The sequence below is a fragment of the Ovis canadensis genome, chromosome 6 (assembly GCF_042477335.2).
Source record: "Ovis canadensis isolate MfBH-ARS-UI-01 breed Bighorn chromosome 6, ARS-UI_OviCan_v2, whole genome shotgun sequence".
In the NCBI taxonomy this organism is placed as follows: Eukaryota; Metazoa; Chordata; class Mammalia; order Artiodactyla; family Bovidae; genus Ovis; species Ovis canadensis.
Window position 1 is genome coordinate 85,956,657 of NC_091250.1, and position 25,386 is coordinate 85,982,042.

The window sequence follows — 25,386 nt, forward strand, 5'->3', positions numbered from 1 at the left end:
ATCCGACAAGGCTGCATTCTCACTTAAAACCCTCGACTCCTGACCTCTCCCATTTGGATTTTCTACTCCTACTATACCCCAACCAAAGTAACTCACTATTATTGAATAACTAAATTTGAAGTTGAGAGAAAAGACATTTAGAAGTAAATCTAAGCACATTACAACTCAAAGTAAAAGAAATAAAGTTTGATTAAAAAAAAAAAGAGTTGTATCTCATCTAAGTTTCAAAACTAAATAGCAATTATCTAAAAAGAAAAAAAAAACAAAAAACCACCTCAGAGAAGCCAAAAAAGTAAAAGAAAACCTAGGACCAAAAAACTAAAGACAGAAAACAACGAAATTCTGTAAAGCAATTATCCTTCAATTAAAAAAATAAATGTTTTTAAAAATTTAAAAGTAAAGAAAATACTAAAATGTCAATCTTTAGATTGCAAATAAAAATCAATATTGAGAACTTCTTTACTTAAGAGCTTGAAAATAAGGATGTTTTTATTGACTTACACAGCTCAGTTTTCAAAGGATTATAAATTTTCAGGACTGGAGAGTACCTAGAGAGATCAGTCAGCCTTTCCTCTTCTGAGATTAAAAGAAAAATAAAGCAGGGGGTAAGGTGGTGAAACTTCAGGCTCAGAGAGGTTTTACGTGACTCAAAGTCGCTCAGCTTCAAACAGCGATTTACTATCTTTTGTACTTTATCACATTGCCCCTGCAGGAAAAAATGTCTGTTATTTACTCTAGAAGACAAAACGCTTTCATTTTCTTAGGAATCTTGTTTTAAATAGTGAGGACTATGTCTTCCGAAATGTTATGATCTTACTACTCGAGAATTTCAAAAGCCAAAAGGTACATTCATTCAGTAAACATTTATTGAACACAAAATAGATGAGAGGCACTGTGAGAGGCACTGGAGATATAGTGGTTAGAAAGACAGACCCTGGGAAGATTAATAATAAAGTGACTTTAATAGCAACAGTCATTAACTAAGCAACTTGCTCTTATTTTTAAAACAATACTACAAGGAAGAGATTAACCTCATCTTAGAGAGGTAAAAACTGAGGTTTAGAGAGTGTGAACCGATCAATGTTCAGAGTAAGTGCCACTTTCCAAACTAGTTCTTTCCAGCATCAAACTGCAGGTCCCAGCTACCACATGGTGCAGCCTACTTCCCTATTCCTAAAGAAATGATTCCCTGATATACGTCTAAATACAGAAGAGTATAAAGAGAATGGAAATACACACTATGTACAACAAATTCACACTGAGAACACTTTTAGAAAGCCACGCAATTTTATTCCTTATAGGTAAGAGGTTAAAGCACTAAAAAAAAAAAAAGGTACAACTCACAAGATTAAGAAGTCGGTATATAAACATTCTAAAACTTAAGAGTTCTTCAATTAGAAAGGACAATGGCTGAGTATACATATTAAAAAGTCCACAAAATCACTAAAGTTGGGATATTATATATGTTCATCATATATATATATATATGCAAAATCTCAAAAGACTGAAACTAATAGTTACTTTAGGATGGAAACCAAAAAACACTGTAACAACGTACAGTAAAATTATGAAACTTTTTCCTCAATAAATGAGCCAGGCTAAAAGCAAAACAGTCAAAAAGAGTTCACGTACTTAGACATCAATTTTCAAAACTATAATACTACAATTAAGGCACAATCAAGAAGCAAATTATAAACAAAAGTATTAACAAAAATAAGCTTTGCAAAGTAAATGTCATAAAATCTATTTAATGAAGCTGAAACATTGTACCTGCTTGTAAGCTCCTCAGACTCACACTAAGAACTACCAAAAGGCTGAGGTTTCCTTTTTATTGTCTTCCAAGCATTTATCAGTATTTGTAATTACCTCATTGCCTTTTTGTCTATTTTTTAAGTCCACAAGAGTAAACACATAACCTCTTAACATCATCTAAAGCAATACCAAGCCCACAGTGTGGCTTTAGAAATAATTAACTGAAATTAATGAAAAAGTAACTTCCAGAGAATATCGTATTAACAGCTTAAAGTGCTTAGTCCCTCAGTTGTGTCTGACTCTTTGAGGACCCATGGACTGTAGTCCCCCAGGCTCCTCCATCCATGGGATTCTCCAGGCAAGAATACTGGAGAGGGTTGCCATTTCCTTCTCCAACAGCTTAAACTAATGTTGGCAGCTAAAATCAGCAATTTCATAAGACAGATATGTTCATACTCTAAGAGTACCAATGTTATTCAGTAAGTCGTTTTAAACGTTTTCTATTAAAATAAATATTACATAATAAAATGTAAAATTCAAATGAGTGTCTGAAATATAACACAAGACTTCAAAAATATTTTGTTATTGCAGGTGGCTACTTCATATTTCTAAGACATACATTTATTGTCTTTTGTTATTAGAGCTACTTCATGAAAAACATACCAAGTACTTATAAACTTGAACTATTTCTGTGCTCACCTAGCCAGTTCTCCAAACAGACTACATGCTCTTTCAATACAGCATTGATGTAAATCTTTCAATCCCAAGCACAGTACTTATTTGTCAAAAATGCTTTTAGGACATTTGGACTTTCATTTTCAGCAAAGATGCAGCAATAGCCACCAGATTTACCCTCTGGCCTGAGACTACCAAAACAAACAAACCAACAAAAACCCAAAAAGCAAGACTATTGATGTCAGAGAGCTTCTAGGCCACAGTAAATGGAAGGACAGCCTAGACAAAGCCTGGCAACTCTGAGTTAAGGAGACAGAGTTGAGAATTTGAGAAACCAAGGCAACTTGAAGCCACAGAACAGAGTACCAAAGAGGAAAGTATTTCAAAGAACTCCAAAGATTTGCATGCAGACAGTCCACACTGAATATTAAGGTGACTGCTGAGCAGTACATTCTGGTAAGGGAATAACCAAGGTAGAGCAAAGAACTACTAGAAAGGATAAGAGGTAAGAATGTCCAAAGATCCAGCACAAAGCCTCTTTCCATTAGCCAGACTAGAGAACATCACAATTCACAAGCTACTGAGTAGAATAACCAGAAAGATCTTGCCTAACCAGTGTTTAGCCCTAGATCAAATACTGCTATGGATACTCAGGAAGTTAAGCACCCTCCTAGGTATATACCCAAAAGAACTGGAAAAAAAGTATCGAACAAATACATGTACAACCATGTCCATAATAGTAGCATTATTGGGCAGAAAAATCTGAATGTCCATCAATGGATGAATGGATAAACAACTTATGATGGTGTATACATGGGCTTCCTTCCCTGGTAACTCAGCTGGTAAAGAATCTGCCTGCAATGCAGAGACTTGGGTTTGATCCCTGGGTTGAGAAAATACCCTGGAGGAGGGCATGGCAACCCACTCCAGCACTCTTGCCTGGACTGTAAAGTCCCATGGACAGAGGAGCCTGGAAGGCTGCAGTCCATGGGGTCGCTGAAAGTCGGACACGACTGAGTGACTTCACTTTCACTTTTCACTTTCATGCACTGGAGAAGGAAATGGCAACCCACTCCAATGTTCTTGTCTGGAGAATCCCAGGGACAGGGGAGCCTGGTGGGCTGCCGTCTGTGGGGTCGCAGAGTCGGACACAACTGAAGCGACTTAGCAGCAGCAGCAGCATACATGGGCTTCCTTCCCTGGTAGCTCAGCTGGTAAAGAATCTGCCTGCAATGCAGGAGACTTGGGTTCTAACCCTGGGTTGGGAAAATACCCTGGAGGAGGGCATGGCAACCCACTCCAGTATTCTTGCCTGGAGAATCCCCATGGACAGAGGAGCCTGGCAGGCTACAGTCCATGGGGTTGCAAAGAGTCAGACACAACTAAGTGACCAAGCACAGCATGGTGTACATGGTGTATATAAAGGAATATTATTCAATCATAAAAAAGAATGAAGACTTGAGACCTATTACAACACAGAGGAACCTTAAAAACATTACACCAAGTGGAAGAAGCCAGATACAAAGGGTCATATACTGTATAATTTCACTTATATGAAATAACCAGAATAAATAAATCCATAGAGACAGAACATATACTGTCTGTGGACAGTGAGGGTAGCCATACTACAAGGCATGTGAGATCTTAGTTCCCTGATCAGGAACTGAACCCATTTCCCTCCAGTGGAAGCACGAAGCCCTAACCACTGGATACCAGGGAATTACTGTGTTAGCTGGAGGGAAAAGATAATGGGGAGAAAATGCTCAATGGGTAAAGGATTTTACTTTGGAGTGGTGAAAATATTTTGAAACTAGACAGAGGTAACAGTTGCACAACACTGTGAATGTATAAAACGCCACTGAATTATTCACTTTCTTCCTTTTTGGGGTGGGGAGAGGGGAGCCACACTACAAGGCATGTGGGATCTTAGTTCCCTGATCAGGAATTGAACCCATTTCCCTGCAGTGGAAGCATGAAGCCCTAACCACTGGACACCAGGAAATTACTGGAAGTGCAAAGTCTCAACCATTAGACCGTTAGAACAGTCTCTTAAACTGTTTACTTTATAATGGTTAATTTTTGTTATGTGAATTTCACTTTGATAAACTATTATTTTAAACATTTAAGGCTGAAAATAGAAACCAAGAATTGACTAGGAGAAAAGAAAACAAATAGTAAAATGAAAGACTTAAATTTAGCCAAATTGATAATTACAATAAATGCATACGGTGCAAAATTTCTAATTAAAAGACAGAGAGTGTCAGACTGAATAAAAACTGGAAAAAAAAAAAAGCAAGACTTAACAGTGCCTATAAGAAACAAATTTTAAATAATGGCGCAATTAAGTTAAAAGTAAAAGAAGGAAAAAGATATGCCATGCTAACATTAATCAAAAAAAAGATGGAATGACAATACTAAAACTAGAAAAAGGTATATTTCAGAGAAAAAATAAAGAAGGTCAATGTCATAATGATAAAGAGGTCAATTCATGGAGTAGACACAGAAATCTGAAACTTATGTACCTAATTACAATGTCAAAATAAATTTTAAAAATGGTAAGAATAAATAGACAAATCTACAGTTACATAATTACAGTCACAGGGTTTAATAGCCTTGTCTTGATAACTAATAGTATTAGGCAGAAATTCAGTAAGACTATAGAAGATCTGACATTATTAACCAACTTAATCTAATTGAATTAAAACACACCACACCACCCAAAGGAAGATGAAAACACATTATTTTCAAGTGCACAAGGATCATTTACCTAGAAAGTTCATATTCTGGGTAATAAAATAAATCTTAAAAAATTTAAAAGGATTCAAAATATACAAAGTATCTAACCACAATGAAATTAAAAATTGGCAACAGAAAGATCTCTATAAAAGTCCCCCAAGTATCTGGAAGCCAAATAAAATACTTCTAAATAACACACTGGTTGTACAAAAAAACCAAAAGAGAAATATGAAAGTAAAAGAAATTGAATGAAAATTCAAACACAACATACCAAATTTGGGCAATACAGCTAAAGCAGTACTCAGGAAGAAAATTTTTAACATTAAATATCAAAAGGTCTCAAATCAATGACCTCTGATTCCAACTTTAAAAAAAAACTAGCAAAACAGAGTAAGAAGAAGAAAAAATATTAGAGTGGGACCTATGAGATATTAAACATTAACTTGATATAAACAATAAAATCAAAAGTTGATCTCTGAAATTAACAAAACTAATAAACCACTAGCCAGACTGGTCAGGAAAAAGAGAGAACAAGGAATAAATTAACAATTTTAGGAATTAAGCGGTTGTATTATTAGAGATTTTATAAGTAGTAAAAGAATAATGAATATTATGAACTGTAGACAAATCCCTTGAAAAATAGAAAGTATGAGGCTCAATGAAGATAAAGTAGGTAACCTGAAAAGTTCCATATATATTAAATAAACTGAATTTGTAGTTTAAATAATTCCAACAAAGAAAATTACAGGTCCAGAGGGCTTCACTGGTGAATTTTCCTAAAACTTAAGAAAGAAAGAATGCATATTCTGCACAAACTCTTTCAGAATACTGAAAAGGAGAGAACACTTTACAACCCATTTTGTGAACTATCACTACCCTAATGCCAAAATCAGATATTATGAGAAAAGAAGACCACAGAAAAATATCCCTCATGAACAGAGGACTTCTAAACAAACTTGAAGTCTAAAACTTAAATCAATTCCATTCAATCAATTTAGTTTATTTCTAAACTAAAAATAAAAAACTATATAACCACTCTAAAGAAGCAGAAAAGGTATCAGACAAAATCCAACATCTATTCCTGTTGTAAACTCTCCACAAAACAGTAGAATAAAACTTCCTCATATGACAAAGAACATCTACAAAACTCCATAATATGATATGGAATGATAAAAACGTGATAAAAATACATTCCCCCTAATATCAGGAGTAAGACAAGGACATCCATTCTCATTACTTTTTTCTTTTTTAATTTTTTGGCTTTGCTGGATCTTTGTTGCTTCACGGGGACTTTGCCTAGGTGCGCCAAGTGGGGGCTACTCTTTGTTGTGGTGAGAGGGCTTCTCACTGCAGAGGATTCTCTTATTGAAAAGCACAGGCTCTAGGCATGGGGGCTTCAGTAGTTGCAGCATGTGAGCTCAGTAGCTGCAGCATGTAGGCTCTAGGGCATAGGCTCAGTAGTTGTGGCACACGAGCTTAGCTGCTCCATGGCATGTAGAATCTTCCCGGACCAGGGATCGAACCTGTGCCCCTGCACTGGCAGGCAGATTCCTATCCACTGTGCCAGCAGGGAAGTCGCTGTTCTCATTACTTCTGGAGATTCTAGTCAGTGCATTTAGAAATAAAGAAATTAAATCCAAACCAAGGAGAAGTAGTAGTGAAAATAAGAGCAAAAAAAAAGAAATTAAAAACAGAAAAATAGAAAAAAATCAGGCCTTAAAGGAGTCCATTTACATCACTCCTATTCAACATTTTACTGGAAATTCTACCCAATGAAAAAAAGAGAAAAAGAAATAAAAGGCATACAGATTAGAAAACAAGAAATAAAACAACATGGTTTTCTATGTAGAAAATCCCATCAGTTCAGTTCCAGTTCAGTTGCTCAGTCGTGTCCGACTCTTTGCGACCCCATGAATCGCAGCACGCCAGGCCTCCCTGTCCATCACCAACTTCCGGAGATCACTCACACTCGCATCCATAGAGTCAGTGATGCCATCCAGCCATCTCATCCTCTATCGTCCCCTTCTCCTCCTGCCTCCAATCCCTCCCAGCATCAGAGTCTTCTCCAATGAGTCAACTCTTCGCATGAGGTGGCCAAAGTACTGGAGTTTCAGCTTTAGTATCATTCCTTCCAAAGAAATCCCTGGGTTGATCTCCTTTAGAATGGACTGGTTGGATCTCCTTGCAGTCCAAGGGACTCTCAAGAGTCTTCTCCAACACCACAGTTCAAAAGCATCAATTCTTCGGTGCTCAGCCTTCTTCACAGTCCATCTCTCACATTCATACATGACTACTGGAAAAACCATAGCCTTGACTAGACGGACCTTAGTCGGCAAAGTAATGTCTCTGCTTTTGAATATGCTATCTAGGTTGGTCATAACTTTTCTTCCAAGGAGTAAGCGTCTTTTAATTTCATGGCTGCAATCACCATCTGCAGTGATTTTGGAGCCCCCCAAAATAAAGTCTGACACTGTTTCCACTGTTTCCCCATCTATTTCCCATGGAGTGATGGGATCAGATGCCATGATCTTTGTTTTCTGAATGTTGAGCTTTAAGCCAACTTTTTCACTCTCCTCTTTTACTTTCATCAAGAATCCCATAGAATCTATAAAAAATATTCCTGAAATACAGTAAGGTCATAGGACACAATGCCAATATACAAAAATCAACTGCATTTTTAATGTACTGACAATGAACAGCTGGAAATCAAAATTTTTAAAATACCATTAATAGCATCAAAACAAAGAAACATATACACATAAAGCTAATAAAATATGTGCATGATCTGCATTCTACACAAAAAATTAGAAAATACTGATAAAAAAGAAATCAAAGATCTAAATAAATGAAGACTAACAAGTCTTCAAAATCATAACACATTCATGGTTTTGAAGACTTGTTAAAGATGTCAAATTTCTCCAAATTGATTTATAATTTCAAACCAATCAAACTGTAACTTTTAAAAGATAAGACTAGCTGATTCTAAAATCTGTGTGGAAAATGAAAATAGAATAGCCAAAACAATCTTGAAACAGAAGAATGAAGTGTAGAAGACTTGTCCTACCTGATTTCAACATTTATTGTAAAGCTATAAGGCACTAAACTACAAACACACACACACACGTTGTTTATAATACTTTATAGTTTCATGGTAGTAGTACAGTACTATAGCGGGGCTTCCCTGGTAGCTCCACGGGAAAGGATCTGCCTGAGAGTACAGGAAACTCGGGTTCAATCCCTGGGTTGGGAAGATAGAGGGAAATAGAAATCCACTCCAGTATTGTTGCCTGGGAAATCCCATGGACAAAGGAGCCTGACGTGCTACAGTCCATGGGAGTGCAAGAGTCAGACATGACTTAGCAACTAAACAACAACTAGCACTATAGCAAATACATATACTCTAAAGCTATAAATTATTACAAATGAGACCACATGGTATTAAAATCAAGATAGACACATAAAAATCAATAGAGTCCAGAAATAGATCCACATAAATATGGTTGACTGGCTTTTGACAATATACAATGGCAATTTACAGGAAAAGGATACTTTTTTCAACAAAACATCCTGGAAAACTTGAAGTCATATGTAAAAAATGAATTTTGACCTGTTATCTCACACCCATACAAATATGGATTCAAAATGGGTCATAAAATACAGAAAAGATCATAGGAGAAAAATGTGACTCTAATTTAGGCAAAGAATTCTTAGATATGATGACAAACACATAATTTTTAAAAAATTAATATACTGGACTTAAAATAAAAAATTTTTGCTCTGCCAAAGACATAAGAGAATGAAAAAACAATTACAGACTGGAAAAATATATTTGCAAGTTAAATATCTCACAAAGGATGTCCTTCAATTGGCAAATGGATAAACAAATTATATCCATACAAGAGAATGCTTCTCAGATTTCTACGTATCGGTTCTGTTCTATTGATTTCTATGGGTCCATCTTGAGTTTAATATCATGTGGTCTTATTTACATTTTATAGCTTACTTTGTCTTATTTTGTAAGATGAAAAGGGCAAATAAAATGATAAATAAAAGGTTAAAAATCCCAGCTTTAAATCTCACCCCCATCTGACAAAGCATCCCTTTTTTCAGGGCCTCTAACACCCTTCATATATGCAAGAAAGGTCACTGTCTCCAATTATGTAACAGCTTATACCCATGACAGGGAAACAGCTTTTTAACCAGTAATCATCATTTGTTTATGCCTACTGGACAGCAGAGTCCACATAAAATTAAATCATAAACATATATACAAGAAAGACTTCAGAGGTAATAATACAAAGTTGAATGAAATATACTTTCTGAAACTACAGACTGAAATAACCTAAAAAAGTCAATCTACCTTATGTCTCAAATAAGAAAGAATTCAATGAAAGCATCCAAAATATGATCTTGTTACTAAGAATGCACGGAAAAGGGTAGGAAGTTTCTTTTGTTTTCTAAATCCTACACTGTGCACACATTACAATATCTTGTTTATTCATTAAAAAAATAAAAAAAAACTGTTTCAAAGGTTTCTATAGTAATAATACTCTTTAATTCCTTGGGTTAAATAACAGCAACCAACCAAGCAAGGAAGTTACAGCCGTCACATAAGCATTGGAAATGCCCAAAGAGTAGGAGGGAATGAGGGGATCTAACTACAAGAGCTACAAATTCAACTGTGGATACAGGAAAAATCAGATTTTTTTCTTTTAATCTACGGTAGGAAGATGATCTGGTGAGTACTATATGGAGGGAAAAAAGAAATACTCTTGGAATATAAAAAATTAAATATTACAATAGCAATTCTATTACAAGGCAGTATCGGCTTCCTATCAATAAAATGCACTAGTTAAAAACCTTTTCCAGTAGAATATACATCTTATTTTTTAAGACAAAAAAGAACAAATAAAATTTGCTTTTCTATATTTCTTATGATTATTTGATAACAAAATGAAATGTAGCCACACAAAACTATTCGTTCACTTCCAATGTATTTCATCTTTATACATATAATTACCATAATTTTTTAAAGCTTTATAACAAAAAAATGTAACATTCAATCTGTACTGATTTGCCATACCTCTACCCACATCTTGGAAATTTTTTATTATAAGCAGTCAAAATTATTAGTCTTTAGATCATTTGTTCGCCTTCCCTGGTGGCTCAGTCAGTAAAGAATCCATCTGCACTTCAGGAGACCTGGGTTTGATTCCTAGGTCAGGAAGATTCCCTGGAGAAAGAATGGCTACCTGCTCCAGTATTCTTGCCTGGAAAATCCCACAGACAGAGGAGCCTGGAGGGTTACAGCCCATGGAGTCGCAAGAGTCAGACACAACTTAGCAACTAAACCACTACCACCATCATTTTTTTCAGATTATAAGACTACTATTTCATCACAGGAAACTTGTAAAATAAGAGCAACAAAAACTCTTTAAATAAAAAGAGAAAATCAAATTTTCCACACTTTTAATAAATAAAAACAAGCATTGCACCATTTTTCTCTGAGGTACTATCTTATAGATCAGTAACAATGCTATCAATATTTATTAGACTTACTTTGAACTATCAGCTAAAACCTTTACAAACACTATTTCATCCTTACAACAGTCCTATTCAGTAGGGAGATAAATATTGCCATTTTACAGATATGTCAACTAGAGTTCCAAGAGGTTAGGAAACACATTCTAGGTGGTCACAGAGATAAGTGGCAGACCCTAATACAAATTTTCAATTACCATCATCAATGGATATATAGATAAGGCTGTACTCTATTCTAACGTAATGTCTTATATCATAAAAATTACATGTTATTTTTAGATAGCTATTGAATATAACAGTATATGATCAATCACTTCTCTACTGGATCAAATTATTTTTGTTTATTATTCAGAATAGTGACTCATTCAATACAAAAAATAAAAACTAGATAGTGCAAGATCTCGCTTGTCTACTTCTAAATTTAAATTAAAATATATAGTTCAACTTACTCTTTTACTGAGGCAAATAACTGGCCACATACTGCAACCTAAAGTGCAGCAGCAACAAAGGCAGCCACAAAGTAGCCAACGTACATTAACAGGAAGATTCTTCTTAAGACAACTGTTAACTCTGTTGATGCTGGCTTTAAATTCTTCAGGAGCTACCTAAAGAAAAATTTTAAGAAATAACAAACAATACTGAAATATTAATGTCAATAAACATGTCTCTCTAACATAAATTTTTTTCTAATTTGTTAGGAAAAGACTATTTTTGAGGTATATAAATAATGTCTAAATAATTGACACTCACTTTTCCAGTTAATGAAGAGGGGAATTCTGATTCAAATTTGTTGCTCAGTCCAAATCTATATTTAAAAAAAAAAAAAGAAAAATGTTATTATATGTCACTGTTACAAAAAATAAACCACTTAACTTAATAAAAGGTCAAGTAAATAAGAGCACAACTTTATAACTTTATACACAGAATAACAATAGAAGCTTAAGACATTATAATTAGCAATTTATGAAATACAAAAAACAATTCTGCAGCTGAATCAAAACTTTTATACAACAGGTTAAGAATATATATAGACATTACTTTTCTTGGAGTTATCTTTGTGAGCCAAATATTAATGAAACGGAAAACAACACAACTGTCCAATTTTGTCAAAATTACCAAGATTCTTGCAATTAAGTAACAGAAAGCTAAAATTTCTGCTATTAATTACTCTTTAGGTCAAGAGCATTTTGTTAATACTCAACAAAAAAGTTACTTGTCTCAGAATGCAAATAACATTTCCTAAGACCAGCATATCTACTGCTATTATACCTACAGAATGTTAAAAATATTTGGAACAACATGGCTACTTTAACTTTCAAATACTAAGACATTTGCTATACATATTCCCAAAGAAATGAAACCAAGGTAGTACATTTTAACATCTTTAAGCTTTTAAATGTTTGCACAGATCATGAAGATTGACTGGGCACTTGACTACTTCTTTGCATAAGTTAGCAGGAAAGAAAAAAAAACACTCATAGACACATTGGTAACAGCAGATTGCACCGTGGAAATAAAATTGAGGTGTTTATATATGGTAATTTTTTACTGGATTCTGGAGCCAAATCTTTTTTCCAGTTTTATTGAGATTTACTTGGCACATAAAACTGTATTAGTTTAAGATATACAACCAAATGATTTGATACATGCATACACTGTGAAATGATTACCACAGTTATGCTCACTAGTTCATATCCATCACCTCACGTATTTTTTTTCTCGTGAAGAAAATGCTTAAAATACACTTAGCAGCCAGTCTTGAATACACAAGACTGCATCTTAAATAGTTGGCACTGATAAGAGGGATCCCCTGGGATATTCTGTATGAAAGAGCTGGCTAAGGTTTCTGACTCAACCATCAGTGAAGCCACAGAGAGAAATTAAGTAGGTAGTCTGTCTTAAGGCTGTAAGGGGTGGTGGAGACTGGCCAGGTATTGTGTGAATGTATGAGTCAGATCCAGCTGACTACTGTCACACTAGAATGCAGGCCTAACGCTGACAGTCTGCATGACTTTCTTCTTCTAGGAGGAGCTAGAAAACCAGACCTCTATGCAAAATTTCCCACCTTTAAAATCGTGTGCAAGTCAATCACAGCACTTCTGTGGGTCAGGCTATCATTTGCATCATGACCTAGACTTCTCCACAACATCTAGATGGTGGCATCAGAGACCATCCTGTCATCATCTTAAAGTACTTTCAAAAATTATTTAATAGTAGCATTGAAATAACATCAATATGTCTTTTATAAACAATGGATACTATTTATGGGAAAAACTACAATACAATTACCTAGGTCCAAGACAAAGTTCTCTTCACACTAAACGTAAACCATTACTATTTAATGTAACTCTGGTATTGGTGATATTCTCTTTCCAAGTCTCTGAGTTAAACCTATTTTTCAATATAGGGGCCTCAGAACAATGTGGTTCTACCTGAGATTGCCCCTATAGATAATTCACCTCCAATTGCAAAGGTCCCAGCACGAGGAAAAGGTATACAGTGCTTGCCCATAGTTCTGAGGTCTCTAGATAATGGACTTCCTTTTCATCTATTTCTCTTAGAGAAGATATAATTCAACAAATATTTACTGAGTATTGGCTTCTAAATTATACATTTCCATCTCTTGTGTCATCTCCTTTTGTGTGATGACTTTCTCCTTCAATCAATAGGTTTCATTTCAATCACATTTATTATTGCAATTAACCATCTCCTTTCAACTGGTTTTGAAATTTTTTTAGAAAAGCAACAACCAGATACCTCCAAGTCTCCTAAAGATAAGTGTCTTCCCCTACCATCTTCAGCCATTAATATTTAATATATTTAAATATTTAAAACAGAATTTTATCAAATACCAATAGTTTGCTAGGTAATATGCTATGTTGGAGGGAGCAGTCCAGCATGAGTATAAACATCAATTTCCTTTCTTTCCCAAGACTGGATATCCCCTACAATAGGGCTGAGTGGCTGGGTGTTGATGCTTTATCCAGGGAGCACTACCAACTAATTGCCCTGCTGTTCCTGTAAGTCAAGGTTCCTTTTAAGTCAAGCTAGTAGTTATTCTTCTGAGTAAGAACTAGCAGTTACAAGGACTTTCCTTAGGCACTCCCCTCTTCAGTCATACTTTTGATGTGTCTTAAGGACAGATAATAACCCTTCTTTCTTCATCTAGCCCCTAAAAGAATGACATGTTCACAATAGATGGGACTGCTTAGCTCTGCCACCAGCCTTTAACTTGGTGCCAATGATTTTTCCTCACTTGTGGTTTCCCACCTTCTGAACAAGAATACCTATAGAGTGTCAAAAAGATACTGCTGTTGAAGAGCTTGGAGCCTCCCCAGGCCACAGAAGTGAATCCCAACAGCAATTTGCTTTCCTTTTAAAAGTCTTTAAAAGACATTTAGATTTGAATCAAGTACTTCGTGATTACAGGCAGATCGAGCCATGATGTCCAGGCACCCTTTCCATTTGTACTCTGCTATATTTAAACATCTGGTGTCAGGATGTCTTTGCTCTCTTAAACCCTTGAGGACTTCACTGAACTTAAGTTTATGCAATTTATATTTATCACTATTTTGGATTATACATTAGAACTGAAACCCCTAAAACATTCAAAATATTTTTTCATAAATGAGTCCACTGTATGCTAACGAAAATGTTTTTATGACATATATTTTTCAAAGCCAAAAACGTTAATTTAGTGATATCTTCACACATCTCTTTAATGTCCAACGATGGGAGACAGATGAATTTTTACCTCTCTTTCTGCATTCAGTCAGTAGTGACACGCTCTTTTGTGTGTGTGAGTGCTCAGTCGTGTCTGACTCTGCAACGCCATGGACAGCAGCCCGCCAGGCTCTTCTGTCCACAGAAATTTTCCAGGCAAGAATACTGAAGGGGGTTGCTATTTCCTACTGCAAGGGATCTTCCCAACTGAGAGATGGAACTCATGTCTCCTGCATTGGCAGATGGATTCTTTACCACTTGAGCCAGCAGGTAATCCCCCATGCTCTTTTGGTTAATGTTTATTAAGAAAATTGAATTTCACCAGATATGTAGTTGAAAAATTGTGTATACTCTTTGCTATTATAACAACACTTGATAAGTGGTAGCTTATTAAGAATTTTTTGCAAGGTGGAAAAAATTTTATCAATGAACTTTTAATACTTTGTTAAATTAAAATCCACTGTATATCTTTTTTTTAATTAGCTTTTTTTTTTCTTTACCCACACCTGATTCTTTAAGTTCATATATCTCTACCTTGGAAAACACTGGTAGATTGAGTGATACGGATTTCCAAATGTTGATACATGTCATTGTGTGATATCAGAATCATCACACTATTAACTACCAATCTCATCAAAAGTTTTGGGATGTTGTCAAGCTCACAGTGGCAGATATAAGTTTTCTAAAAATTCTAGTTTTCATCTGAAAGCTGGAATTATTCACAACAAATGCTATCAGCTGTTCTACCTGAAGTGAGTCTTGCTTTACTTTAGAAAAGAGGCTGAATAACCAGCAGTATATAAATAAAAGAAAACAAAATGGTTGCTATAAGCTACCATTAACACCTTAAAAACTAACTTCAAAACATATTACTTTAATAGATGACTTTTTCCCTAGCTTTGAATGTTGCTGTTGGAGACAAGCAGTAGCTGTGGATTTTAACAAGTGTCCTTTGTAGCCATAAGCAATAAAAGAAGAAGGAAAAATGCAGGGAAAAGTACAAGGAAAGAGAGAAGAAACAAAGAAGAAAGTGAAGACTGACAGTGTTACCAAAAACTGTCTTAATTACTATTCAAAACTTACTACCTATCAGTCCACTAGATGTTCGAAAGAAAATGTAGACATGTGCTCCATCTAGGTGGTAAGGAATTCCAGTTGAGCTATTTCAAATCCTTAAAAATGATATTGTTAAAGTGCTGCACTCAATATTCCAGCAAAATTGGAAAACTAAGCAGTAGCCACAGGACTGGAAAAGGTCAGTTTTCATTCCAATCCCAAAGAATGGCAATGCCAAAGAATGTTCAAACTACTGCACAATTGTACTCATCTCACATGCAAGCAACATAATGCTCAAAATCCTCCAAGCCAGGCTTCAACAACAGTACGTGAACCATGAACTTCCAGATGTTCAAGCTGGATTTAGAAAAGACAGAGGAATCAGAAATCAAATTACCAATATCCACTGGATCATTGAAAAAGTAAGAGAGTTCCAGAAAAACATCTATTTCTGCTGTATTAACTATGCCAAAGCCTTTGACTGTGTGGATCACAACAAATGGTGGAAAATTCTTCAAGAGATGGGACTACCCAGACCACCTGACCTGCGTCCTGAGAAATATGTATGCAGGTCAGGAAGCAACAGTTAGAAATGGACATGGAACAATAGACTGGTTCAAAATTGGGAAAGGAGTACGTCAAGGCTGTATATCGTCACCCTGCTTATTTAACTTATATGCAGAGTACATCATGCGAAATGCTGGGCTGGATGAAGCACAAGCTGGAATCAAGATTGCCAGGAGAAATATCAATAACCTCAGATATTCAGATGACACCACCCTTATGGCAGAAAGTGAAGAAGAACTAAAGAGCCTCTTGATGAAAGTGAAAGAGGAGAGTGAAAAAGTTGCCTTAAAATTCAACATTCAGAAAACTAAGATCATGGCATCCAGTTCTATCACTTCATGGCAAACAGATGGGGAAACAATGGAAACAGTGACAGACTTGATTTTGGGGGGCTCCAAAATCACTGCAGATGGTAACTGCAGCCGTGAAATTAAGACACTTGCTCCTGGAAGAAAAGCTGTGACCAACCTAGACAGCATATTAAAAAGCAGAGACATTACTTTGCCAACAAAGGTCCATCTAGTCAAAGCTATGGTTTTTCCAGTAGTCATGTATGGATGTGAGAGTTGGAGTTTAAAGAAAGCTGAGCATTGAAGAATTGATGCTTTTGAACTGTGGTGTTAGAGAAGACTCTTGAGAGTCCCTTGGACTGCAAGGAGATCCAACCAGTCTATCCTAAAGGAGATCAGTCCTGAATATTCATTGGAAGGACTGATTCTGAAGCTGAAACTCCAATACTTTGGCTACCTGATATGAAGAACTGACTCACTGGAAAAGATCCTGTTGCTGGGAAAGATTGAAGGCAGGAGGAGAAGGGGACAACAGGGGATGAGATGGCTGGACAGCATCACTGACTCAATGGACATGAGTTTGAGTAAACTCTGGGAGTTGGTGATGGACAGGAAAACCTGGTGTTGCAGTCCATAAGGTCGCAAAGAGTCGGACATGACTAAGCGACTGAACTGAGTTGAGCTACATCTACGTCTATTCCTATTACCTGAAACATTTTGTCCTGAATCACTGTTAAAATAAGCACTGCTTTAGAAGTGATAAAAGATTTAAACTGTTTTCAAAGAATGGCAAAAAGATAAAACACATCAAACTTAGCTTGTATTACTCTTATATATTACAAGTTTACAATCTACTAGAACTTGGAGAAAAAGAATTCATTCAAATCAAACTATTCAGCACCTTCTCTGTAACATTTCATGATCACAAAGTCCTACAAAGGAAGGCTTGCATAGCTTTTTAGAAATTTTTTAAGGAAGAAAGCATTTATGAGGCCGATTTTTAGCTTTTGCATGTGTGTGGGGGTGGGGGATGCAGTGGATTTTAGTTCTCTGACCAGTATTGAACCTGGGCCCGTGCCAGTGAAACTGCAGAGTTCTAACCACTGGACTGTCAGGAAATCCCTCCAATTCTTACTTTTATATCAATTGAGGTAATTTTGAAAGTTCTTAGAAGTTCTTATAATATATCTGGTGAAGTTCTGCAAAGGGACTGAAACTTTACACCTAAGTCTAAATGGAATCTTGAAATAGGATTCTTTTACTCATACCCGACCTACTTTCATATCACTGTCGCCTCATTCCTAATCTACAGCCAAAACTCAGAGTAAGCGACTCTAATCTGCTACCCTGCACTCTCATCTTCATCCAATTCAGAACCTCTTTACATGATAGATCCTACCCTTTTCAAACTTCTTTTAATATTTAACTTTGGAACCTCTAATTATTGATCTGCTACTTGGATACCTTAAATACGTATATTTTCTCCTATGAAATGACAATCTCTCCTTAGAAATTCTTAACTACAGCTCATTCTCTGGAGTCCATCTTCCAGACTCCATCTTCCATGTTCTCATAATACTTGACTATATTCTCTCCTGCATAGCCAATTATCATGTCTCATTATAATAATTTCATAAGCCTAATTCCCTACCTTGATAATCAGTGAGATGGTTATAGGTAGGCATGATATCTTAACTGCCTTTATATTCTAAATGTCTGGCCCAGTGCCTGATAAATATTCAAAATATTTGCTAAATAAATAAATTTCCAAGCCAGAAAAGTGTTTTACATTTCACTAACTCCTCACTGCAAACTTCCACTCCACTGTTCTCTCTTCTGATGCACATGACTCTCACATTGTTCCAAGCCTCATCATTTTCAGTATTCCAGGTCACTCCCTCTGTGTTGAGGATCCCCAAGATCATCCTCCGGTTTGATGATTCACTAGGAAGACTCAAGGGACTCAACCTATTGTTGTACTCAGAGCTAGATTTACTACAGCAGAAGGGTACAAAGCAAAATCAGCAAAGGGAAGAAGGATATGGGGTGAAGTCTAGAGGAAACCAGAAACAACCCTGCAAGAATCTCTTCTCAATGAATAATACAGGATGTGCTTAGTTCCTCCAGGAACTAGTTTTCACAACGTATATACAATGTTGTCTACCAGGAAAGCTCATTAGAGAGTCAGTACCAAAGCTTTTACCAGGGACTAGTCACAGAGGCCCCCTGGACTTAGTATGTACCAAAATTCCAGACACCCAGAAGGAAAGCAGACGTTCAGTATAAACCACGTTATTTGGACAAACAGTTTAGGCACAGTGAGCCATTCTTATCAATTCTGGGCATACTGGGAACACTTCCAAAGTACAAGTTCTCAGACACCAACCAAAACCAACACAGCAAACAAGGCTTTTTAAGGATAGCAGTCTCAAATCTGCTATGTTCTTTTCTGCACAACTTCACCTTCTCTAAGGATACAGACATTTATGTCACAGTTTTTTCTTTCTACAACTCCTGTCTTTATCCCAAATAATTCAATATTCAGCACCAAAATCTAACTATTAACTGACCTTATCTATTCTGAGGAAATTCACTTCTATTTAAATCAGCAACCAACATCAACACTTAGAATTATATCCTGAAATTCAGAACTGTAAATTTCTCCTCTTATCACTAAACCATCACTCATTTCATTTATTCCACTTTTATTAAATTTGTTTCCTGGTGTCTGGTTGTAACCCACTCTTCCTTACTACTCCTCCTAGCTTTTCCATTCTAAATCTGCTCCCTATGATTCTACTTTCTCTTTACGTGCCAGAACACAGTCAATCATTTAACCATACTCAAAAAGAACCCTTTATTTTCTGCACCTCTAGAGGGTCTTTTGTCAATCCAATCGAAATGTTTACATTCTTCCCTTCAATTTCCACTGCCTGGAGCTACATTAGGGAAAAAAAACAACAACCATAAATTACATCTAACTTCAGTTAGATTAATGCAGTAACAATCTTAAACCATTCATAATCAGCTTCCTTTTCCATACTTCACAACTGCTCCTCTGTATGCTCAGCCTTATCCTCACAACCCACTTTTTTTCTTTTTGCAGATAACCATAGTTCCTTAACTCCAACCAAAGAGAAAAAGACCAGTGAAATAAAAAGCTGCTTTGCCTTCTCTCCCTTTCATGTTTAGATTTACCTATTCCCTGGGTAAAGTCTCTGCCTACAATGCGGGAGACCCGGGTTCAATCCCTGGGTTGGGAAGCTCTCCTGGAGAAGGAAATGGCAACCCACTCCAATATTCTTGCCTGGAAAATCCAATGGATGGTGGAACCTGGTAGGCTACAGTCCATGGGGTCGCAAAGAGTCACACATGACTAAGCAACGTCACTTCACTTCAGTAATTTTATCATCTTTCTCAATGGAGGCAAGCTAATCATTTGCTACGGTGCATCTCGTTCAGTCTCCTCTGCAATCTACTCATTTCTCCCTCTTCTGGGGCTCCTTACACGAAGCTTACAAAATTGCCTAAGTCTACTCAGCCTGAGAATCTAAACTCCTATTTTCCTCTCCCTCAACGTATGATGGCATCCATCTCTTTACCTTCATCACCCAGTGTCTTGAAAAAGTCTTCCACATTCATCTCTTTATCTCACCTCCTATTCATTACTCAAACCACTACAATCCAGGATGTAATCCAAATTTCTCTACTGATAAGATTGCTCTTTACAGAATAGTTGAAAACACTCTTTTCCTTGAGTCCTACTTACAGAGCATGTTTTCTCCTAGCAAACAACTTGATTACCAGAGTAGGGAATGTCTTATTGGTATCAGTTCAGTTCAGTCGCTCAGTTCTGTCCGACTCTTTGCAACCCCATGAACTGCAGCACGCCAGGCCTCCCTGTCCATCACCAACTCCTGGAGTTCACTCAGACTCGTGTCCATCGAGTCAGTGATGCCAGCCAGCCATCTCATCCTCGGTCGTCCCCTTTTCCTCCTGCCCCCAATCCCTCCCAGCACCAGAGTCTTTTCCAATGAGTCAACTCTTCGCATAAGGTGGCCAAAGTACTGGAGTTGCAGCTTTAGCATCATTCTTTCCACAGAACACACAGGACCGATCCCCTTTAGAATGGACGGCTGGATCTCCTTGCAGTCCAAGGGACTCTCAAGAGTCTTCTCCAACACCACAGTTCAAAAGCATCGATTCTTCGGTGCTCAGCTTTCTTCACAGTTCAACTTTCACATCCATACATGACCACTGGAAAAACCATAGCCTTGACTAGATGGACCTTTGTTGGCAAAGTAATGTCTCTGCTTTTGAATATTCTATCTAGGTTGGCCATAACTGTTCTTCCAAGGAGTAAGCATCTTTTAATTTCATGGCTGCAATCACCATCTGCAGTGATTTTGGAGCCCCCTCCAAATAAAGTCTGACACTGTTTCCACTGTTTCCCCATCTATTTCCCATGAAGTGATGGGACTGGATGACATGATCTTCGTTTTCTGAATGTTGAGCTTTAAGCCAACTTTTTCACTCTCCTCTTTCACTTTCAAGAGGCTTTTTAGTTCCTCTTCACTTTCTGCCATAAGAGTGGTGTCATCTGCATATCTGAGGTTATTGATATTTCTCCCAGCAATCTTGATTCCAGCTTGTGCTTCTTCCAGTCCAGCGTTTCTCATGATGTACTCTGCATATAAGTTAAATAAGCAGGGTGACAACATACAGCCTTGACATACTCCTTTTCCTATTTGGAACCAGTCTGTTGTTCCATGTCCAGTTCTAACTGTTGCTTTCTGACCTGAATATAGGTTTCTCAAGAGGCAGGTCAGGTAGTCTGGTATTCCCATCTCTTTCAGAATTTTCCACAGTTTATTGTGATCCACACCGTCAAAGGCTCTGGCATAGTCAAGAAGGCAGAAAGAGATGATTTTCTGGAACTCTCTTCCTTTTCCATGATCCAGCAGATGTTGGCAATTTGATCTGTGGTTCCTCTGCCTTTTCTAAAACCAGCTTGAACATCTGGAAGTTCATGGCTCATGTATTGCTGAAGCCTGGCTTGGAGAATTTGGAGCATTACTTTACTAGCGTGTGAGATGAGTCCAATTGTGCGGTAGTTTGAGCATTCTTTGGCATTGCTTTTCTTTGGGATTAGAATGAAAACTGACCTTCTCTAGTCCTGTGGCCACTGCTGAGTTTTCCAAATTTGCTGGCATATTGAGTGCAGCACTTTCACAGCATCATCTTTCAGGATTTGAAACAGCTCACCTGGAATTCCATTACCTCCACTAGCTTTGTTCGTAGTGATGCTTTCTAAGGGCCACTTTACTTACAGCAAATACTTTCTTTGCTATGTCTTTTATTTCTGCCAAAGCTTTGCTTTTTAAATCTATTCTACACCAACCAAAGCAATATTGTCAGATAAAGTTTTAATGAAACCATCCTTTTTTATTAAATGGACAAGAAAAGCCACATACTTCATGTTTGCTAACTACAGAATACCATCTTTAATGATTTTGATGTGACATAAGTTACTTAGTTTTGATACTACCTTAGCTCTAGTTCAGCAGGAGGGTTGGGGGAGAGGGGCTGGTTTTTTCACTTTAAGTTTGGCAGGAGGTAAGGTTTGTTAGCAATGAAAGTGACATGTTTCAATTTAAATTGACAGCATTAGAAATTACTCCTTTTATCCATTATGTTCCTTCAAATTTGAGGTTTTTAAATATAATAATCTACTTTATTCTAAGTCAAAGTATAATTGGCCATGGACAGTAATAAAAAGGTCAAATTTCTTAAAATAATAATTCAATATGCTTGAAAGAAGAATAATGGATAGGAAGCTGAATTCAACCTAATAACCTAACATTTTATTAATCCAAAAAACTGGAAGTAGCACTTAATAATTTTAAGATATAATTCAAGATGGGTGGCATCTTAATTTAGTTAGCTACAGAAACTAACAGATGAGATAAAACTAAAAAACATTTTATGTTGGCAAGAAGGTCTTAAGATGGAAAATATCCATGTACTGCCAGTGAACTATAAATTATTACAGTCATTCCAGAAATTAATTTGGCATTAAAAATATTTATATTTTTGGTACAGTAAGTTTTCCTTTCAGGGATCTTGCCTAAAAAATAATCTGAAATGTGAATAAAATTATATGCACAATTAAGTTTCCTGAAACTTTATTCACAGTAGAGAAAAATAAACAAAATAAAATATTGAGAATACTAAGTAAACTACTACAGTATTTCAACATAAGAGAATACTAGACAACTATTAAAAATGAAGTTGCAAACTAATAATATGGAAAGCACATATAATATACTGCTAAGCAAAAAATACAAAAACATACACATAGCATATGATCTAGAATGTAAAAGAGAAAACCTTACAAAATCATAAACCCTTCAAGCACACAATTTGATAGCACATGGAGAGAGGAGCCTGGACTACCATTTACGGGGTCACAAACAGTCAGACACAACTGAGTGCACATACACACAAAGCATCTTAAAAAAATTCATTACAGTGGCACAGATACGTTAATGAATAACCAAGTATTATGCAGTGTTTTCCTGTTTTTCTGTTTTGTTTTAAGTTGCCTTGGGTCTTAGTTGTGGCATGTGGGATCTAGTTTCCTGAGGAGGGACCAATGGACCACCAGGGAAGTGTTATTTTGGTGAGGGAGATCTAAACACATTTTGTTTCATTTGTTGTTTCTTAAAATAGGATCTATTTTTCAGTAGATATATAAGCAAATATACTAAAAGTATTTTATAACATATAACAACATCAACATAATTTCTTATATTTGAATCTTTTATTTGGTATTAACTAGGTATGTTATCACAAGTAAAAAAGAAGTTTGGGGTTCACTAATCAGCTTTCCTGGATGCATTTCAACCTTTTCTGTAGTTCTAGTCCATATAATCTCATCCTTTTTAACTGTGATTTTTAATTCTTCTGTGTTCCTGTATCTCCTCATATTAATGTCTCTTAGATGCACTGTTATTTTGAATTAAAATATGTTTTGAACTCAGTGAATTCTGCCTTTTAAATAAATGAAGTATAACAATCTGAGTTCAATTTTGTTTTGTGCTGTTTATTTTCCTTGTTTCTGAGTGCAGTGCTACTTTTAACAGTGAAAGTTTTAAACCAGTAGAAAGACTACAATTGTATGAAATTAATTATGATACACTAATCTGAAAGATACTACACAGCTCAAAACCATTTACACTTGAGAGTAACCTGTTACTCTGCATGCCTTATTAGGATCCCCCTGAACTCTGGTGAATTAGATCACAAATGGGCATTTGCTTTAAGAATAACTAGCTCCTGGGCTGTGGGATGGCCAGGGCTACCCAACCTGGACAACATTAACTAATTCAATTTGATCCTCTTTCTTGATGTATCTGAGAAAGAAACAACAGATGGTAACAAGAAGCTGAAACGAAAGCCAAGATATAGTAAAGTTATGAGTAAGTACAGGTTAAAACAAATTTTAAAAAAAGAATAGGCTGAAGCCAACAGTAAGCAGAAACTGTTAAGATAAAAGGAAAAAAAGGTCTGCCAGTTTGTGGCAATAGCAGAAGCTAGAACTGAAAGGTAAGTCGCTGTGACAGACCACTAGACCAACGGACACAAGCTGCTGAGAAAAATGACACAATAACTTCATCACCAGAGCTGCACTCAATTATCCAAAACAACAATATTCCAGTCTTCTTGAAGTCTGGCTATGCAATCACAGTTTCCTGTCTTCTTTAGTCTCCATGCAGTCTTACAAAAAATCTGCACTACGAAAGGACCCCTGAGTGTTTCTGTTCTTGGAAATCTAATAGAGCCTAATACTTCAGACTATGTAAGATCCTGTAATAACACTGGCAAATGTTCCCAGTATAGTAAATGAAGAATGCGGAATACAAAGTACTTTATAAGTATGGTCTCAATTTTTTAACAAAAATATCTACATAAACATAAAAACAGAAAAAGTTTATCAAAATAGTGATTAATCTTAGGCAATAATATTATGGGTGGTATTTCACTTTCACAATTTCATGTTCTCCAAAACTTCAATAATTACTCATTTGTACTTTAAACCAAATATTTTATTAGGGACAAATACATCAAAATATTAAATGACCTTTTCCTCTTGGTGATAACAGATGACTTACTTTCTGCTTCACTGGGAAATACTACTTTTCAATTTCTAATAATCTTTACGCTTTTATTAGAATTAGAAGAAGTATTAAACCTGAAAAAAAGTAGATAAAGGAGTTTTTTATTTTTAACCTTGCCTAAGGAAATATACACACAATTGACATGTTTAGATTTCAAGATAATTCTACTAGTTTAAAGTGTATTTCAGAGCATACTTCAAGGATTTTTAAAGTATAAATATATGTTATATAAATTGTAAAGAATTTGGAAATTAAATAGAAAAAAAAAATCCTAATTCCACAACAATAGAATCTCTAAATCTGAGAGCTAAAAGGGACTACACCATCATTTGGTCCAAATATTTAATTTTACAAATGAACAAACTGATGCACAGAATGCAAATAATTTGGGTATCATAACTAATTAACATGTAAGATCTAGCCTACAGCCTTATTCTCTTGAACCCAAGCCTGGGTAATTTCTACTACTGGACAATGCCTCTAATAACTTTCTCTGTAAGCAAAGAAAACATTTATCTCTTTGAACTAGAAACTCTAAATTGAGAAAACATTTGAGAACTGGAGGGAAAAAAACTTTTTCCATCAAACAGAAATTATAAAATTAAAAACAACACGTGGGACTTCCCTGGTGGTCCAGTGGCTAAGACTCTATGCTCCCAATGTAGGGGGCCTGAGGTTCAATATCTGGTCAGGGAACTAGATCCCACATGTAGCAACTAAGCGTTTGCATGCTGCAACTATAAGATTCCACATGCTGCAACTATAAGATTCCACATGCTGCAACTATAAGATTCCACACGCTGCAATTAAACATCCCACAAGCTGCAACACCCAGCGTAGCCAAATAAATTTTAAAATGCTGATAA

At 36.1% G+C, this 25,386-nt stretch overlaps 1 protein-coding gene across 2 annotated transcripts in view; it reads right to left on the minus strand.

Moving 5' to 3' along the window:
* Positions 1-25,386, minus strand: part of CHIC2 (cysteine rich hydrophobic domain 2) — a 59,254-nt gene that overhangs the window by 18,042 nt on the left and 15,826 nt on the right. The window contains exons 2-3 of one of the 2 annotated variants that reach the window (XM_069594146.1): positions 11,455-11,509; positions 11,154-11,309 (exon numbers count right to left, since the gene is read on the minus strand). In XM_069594146.1, the coding sequence (XP_069450247.1) occupies positions 11,154-11,309; positions 11,455-11,509 (211 nt within the window). The remainder of the gene's footprint in view (positions 1-11,153; positions 11,310-11,454; positions 11,510-25,386) is intronic. The other variant, XM_069594147.1, reaches the window with a different exon arrangement.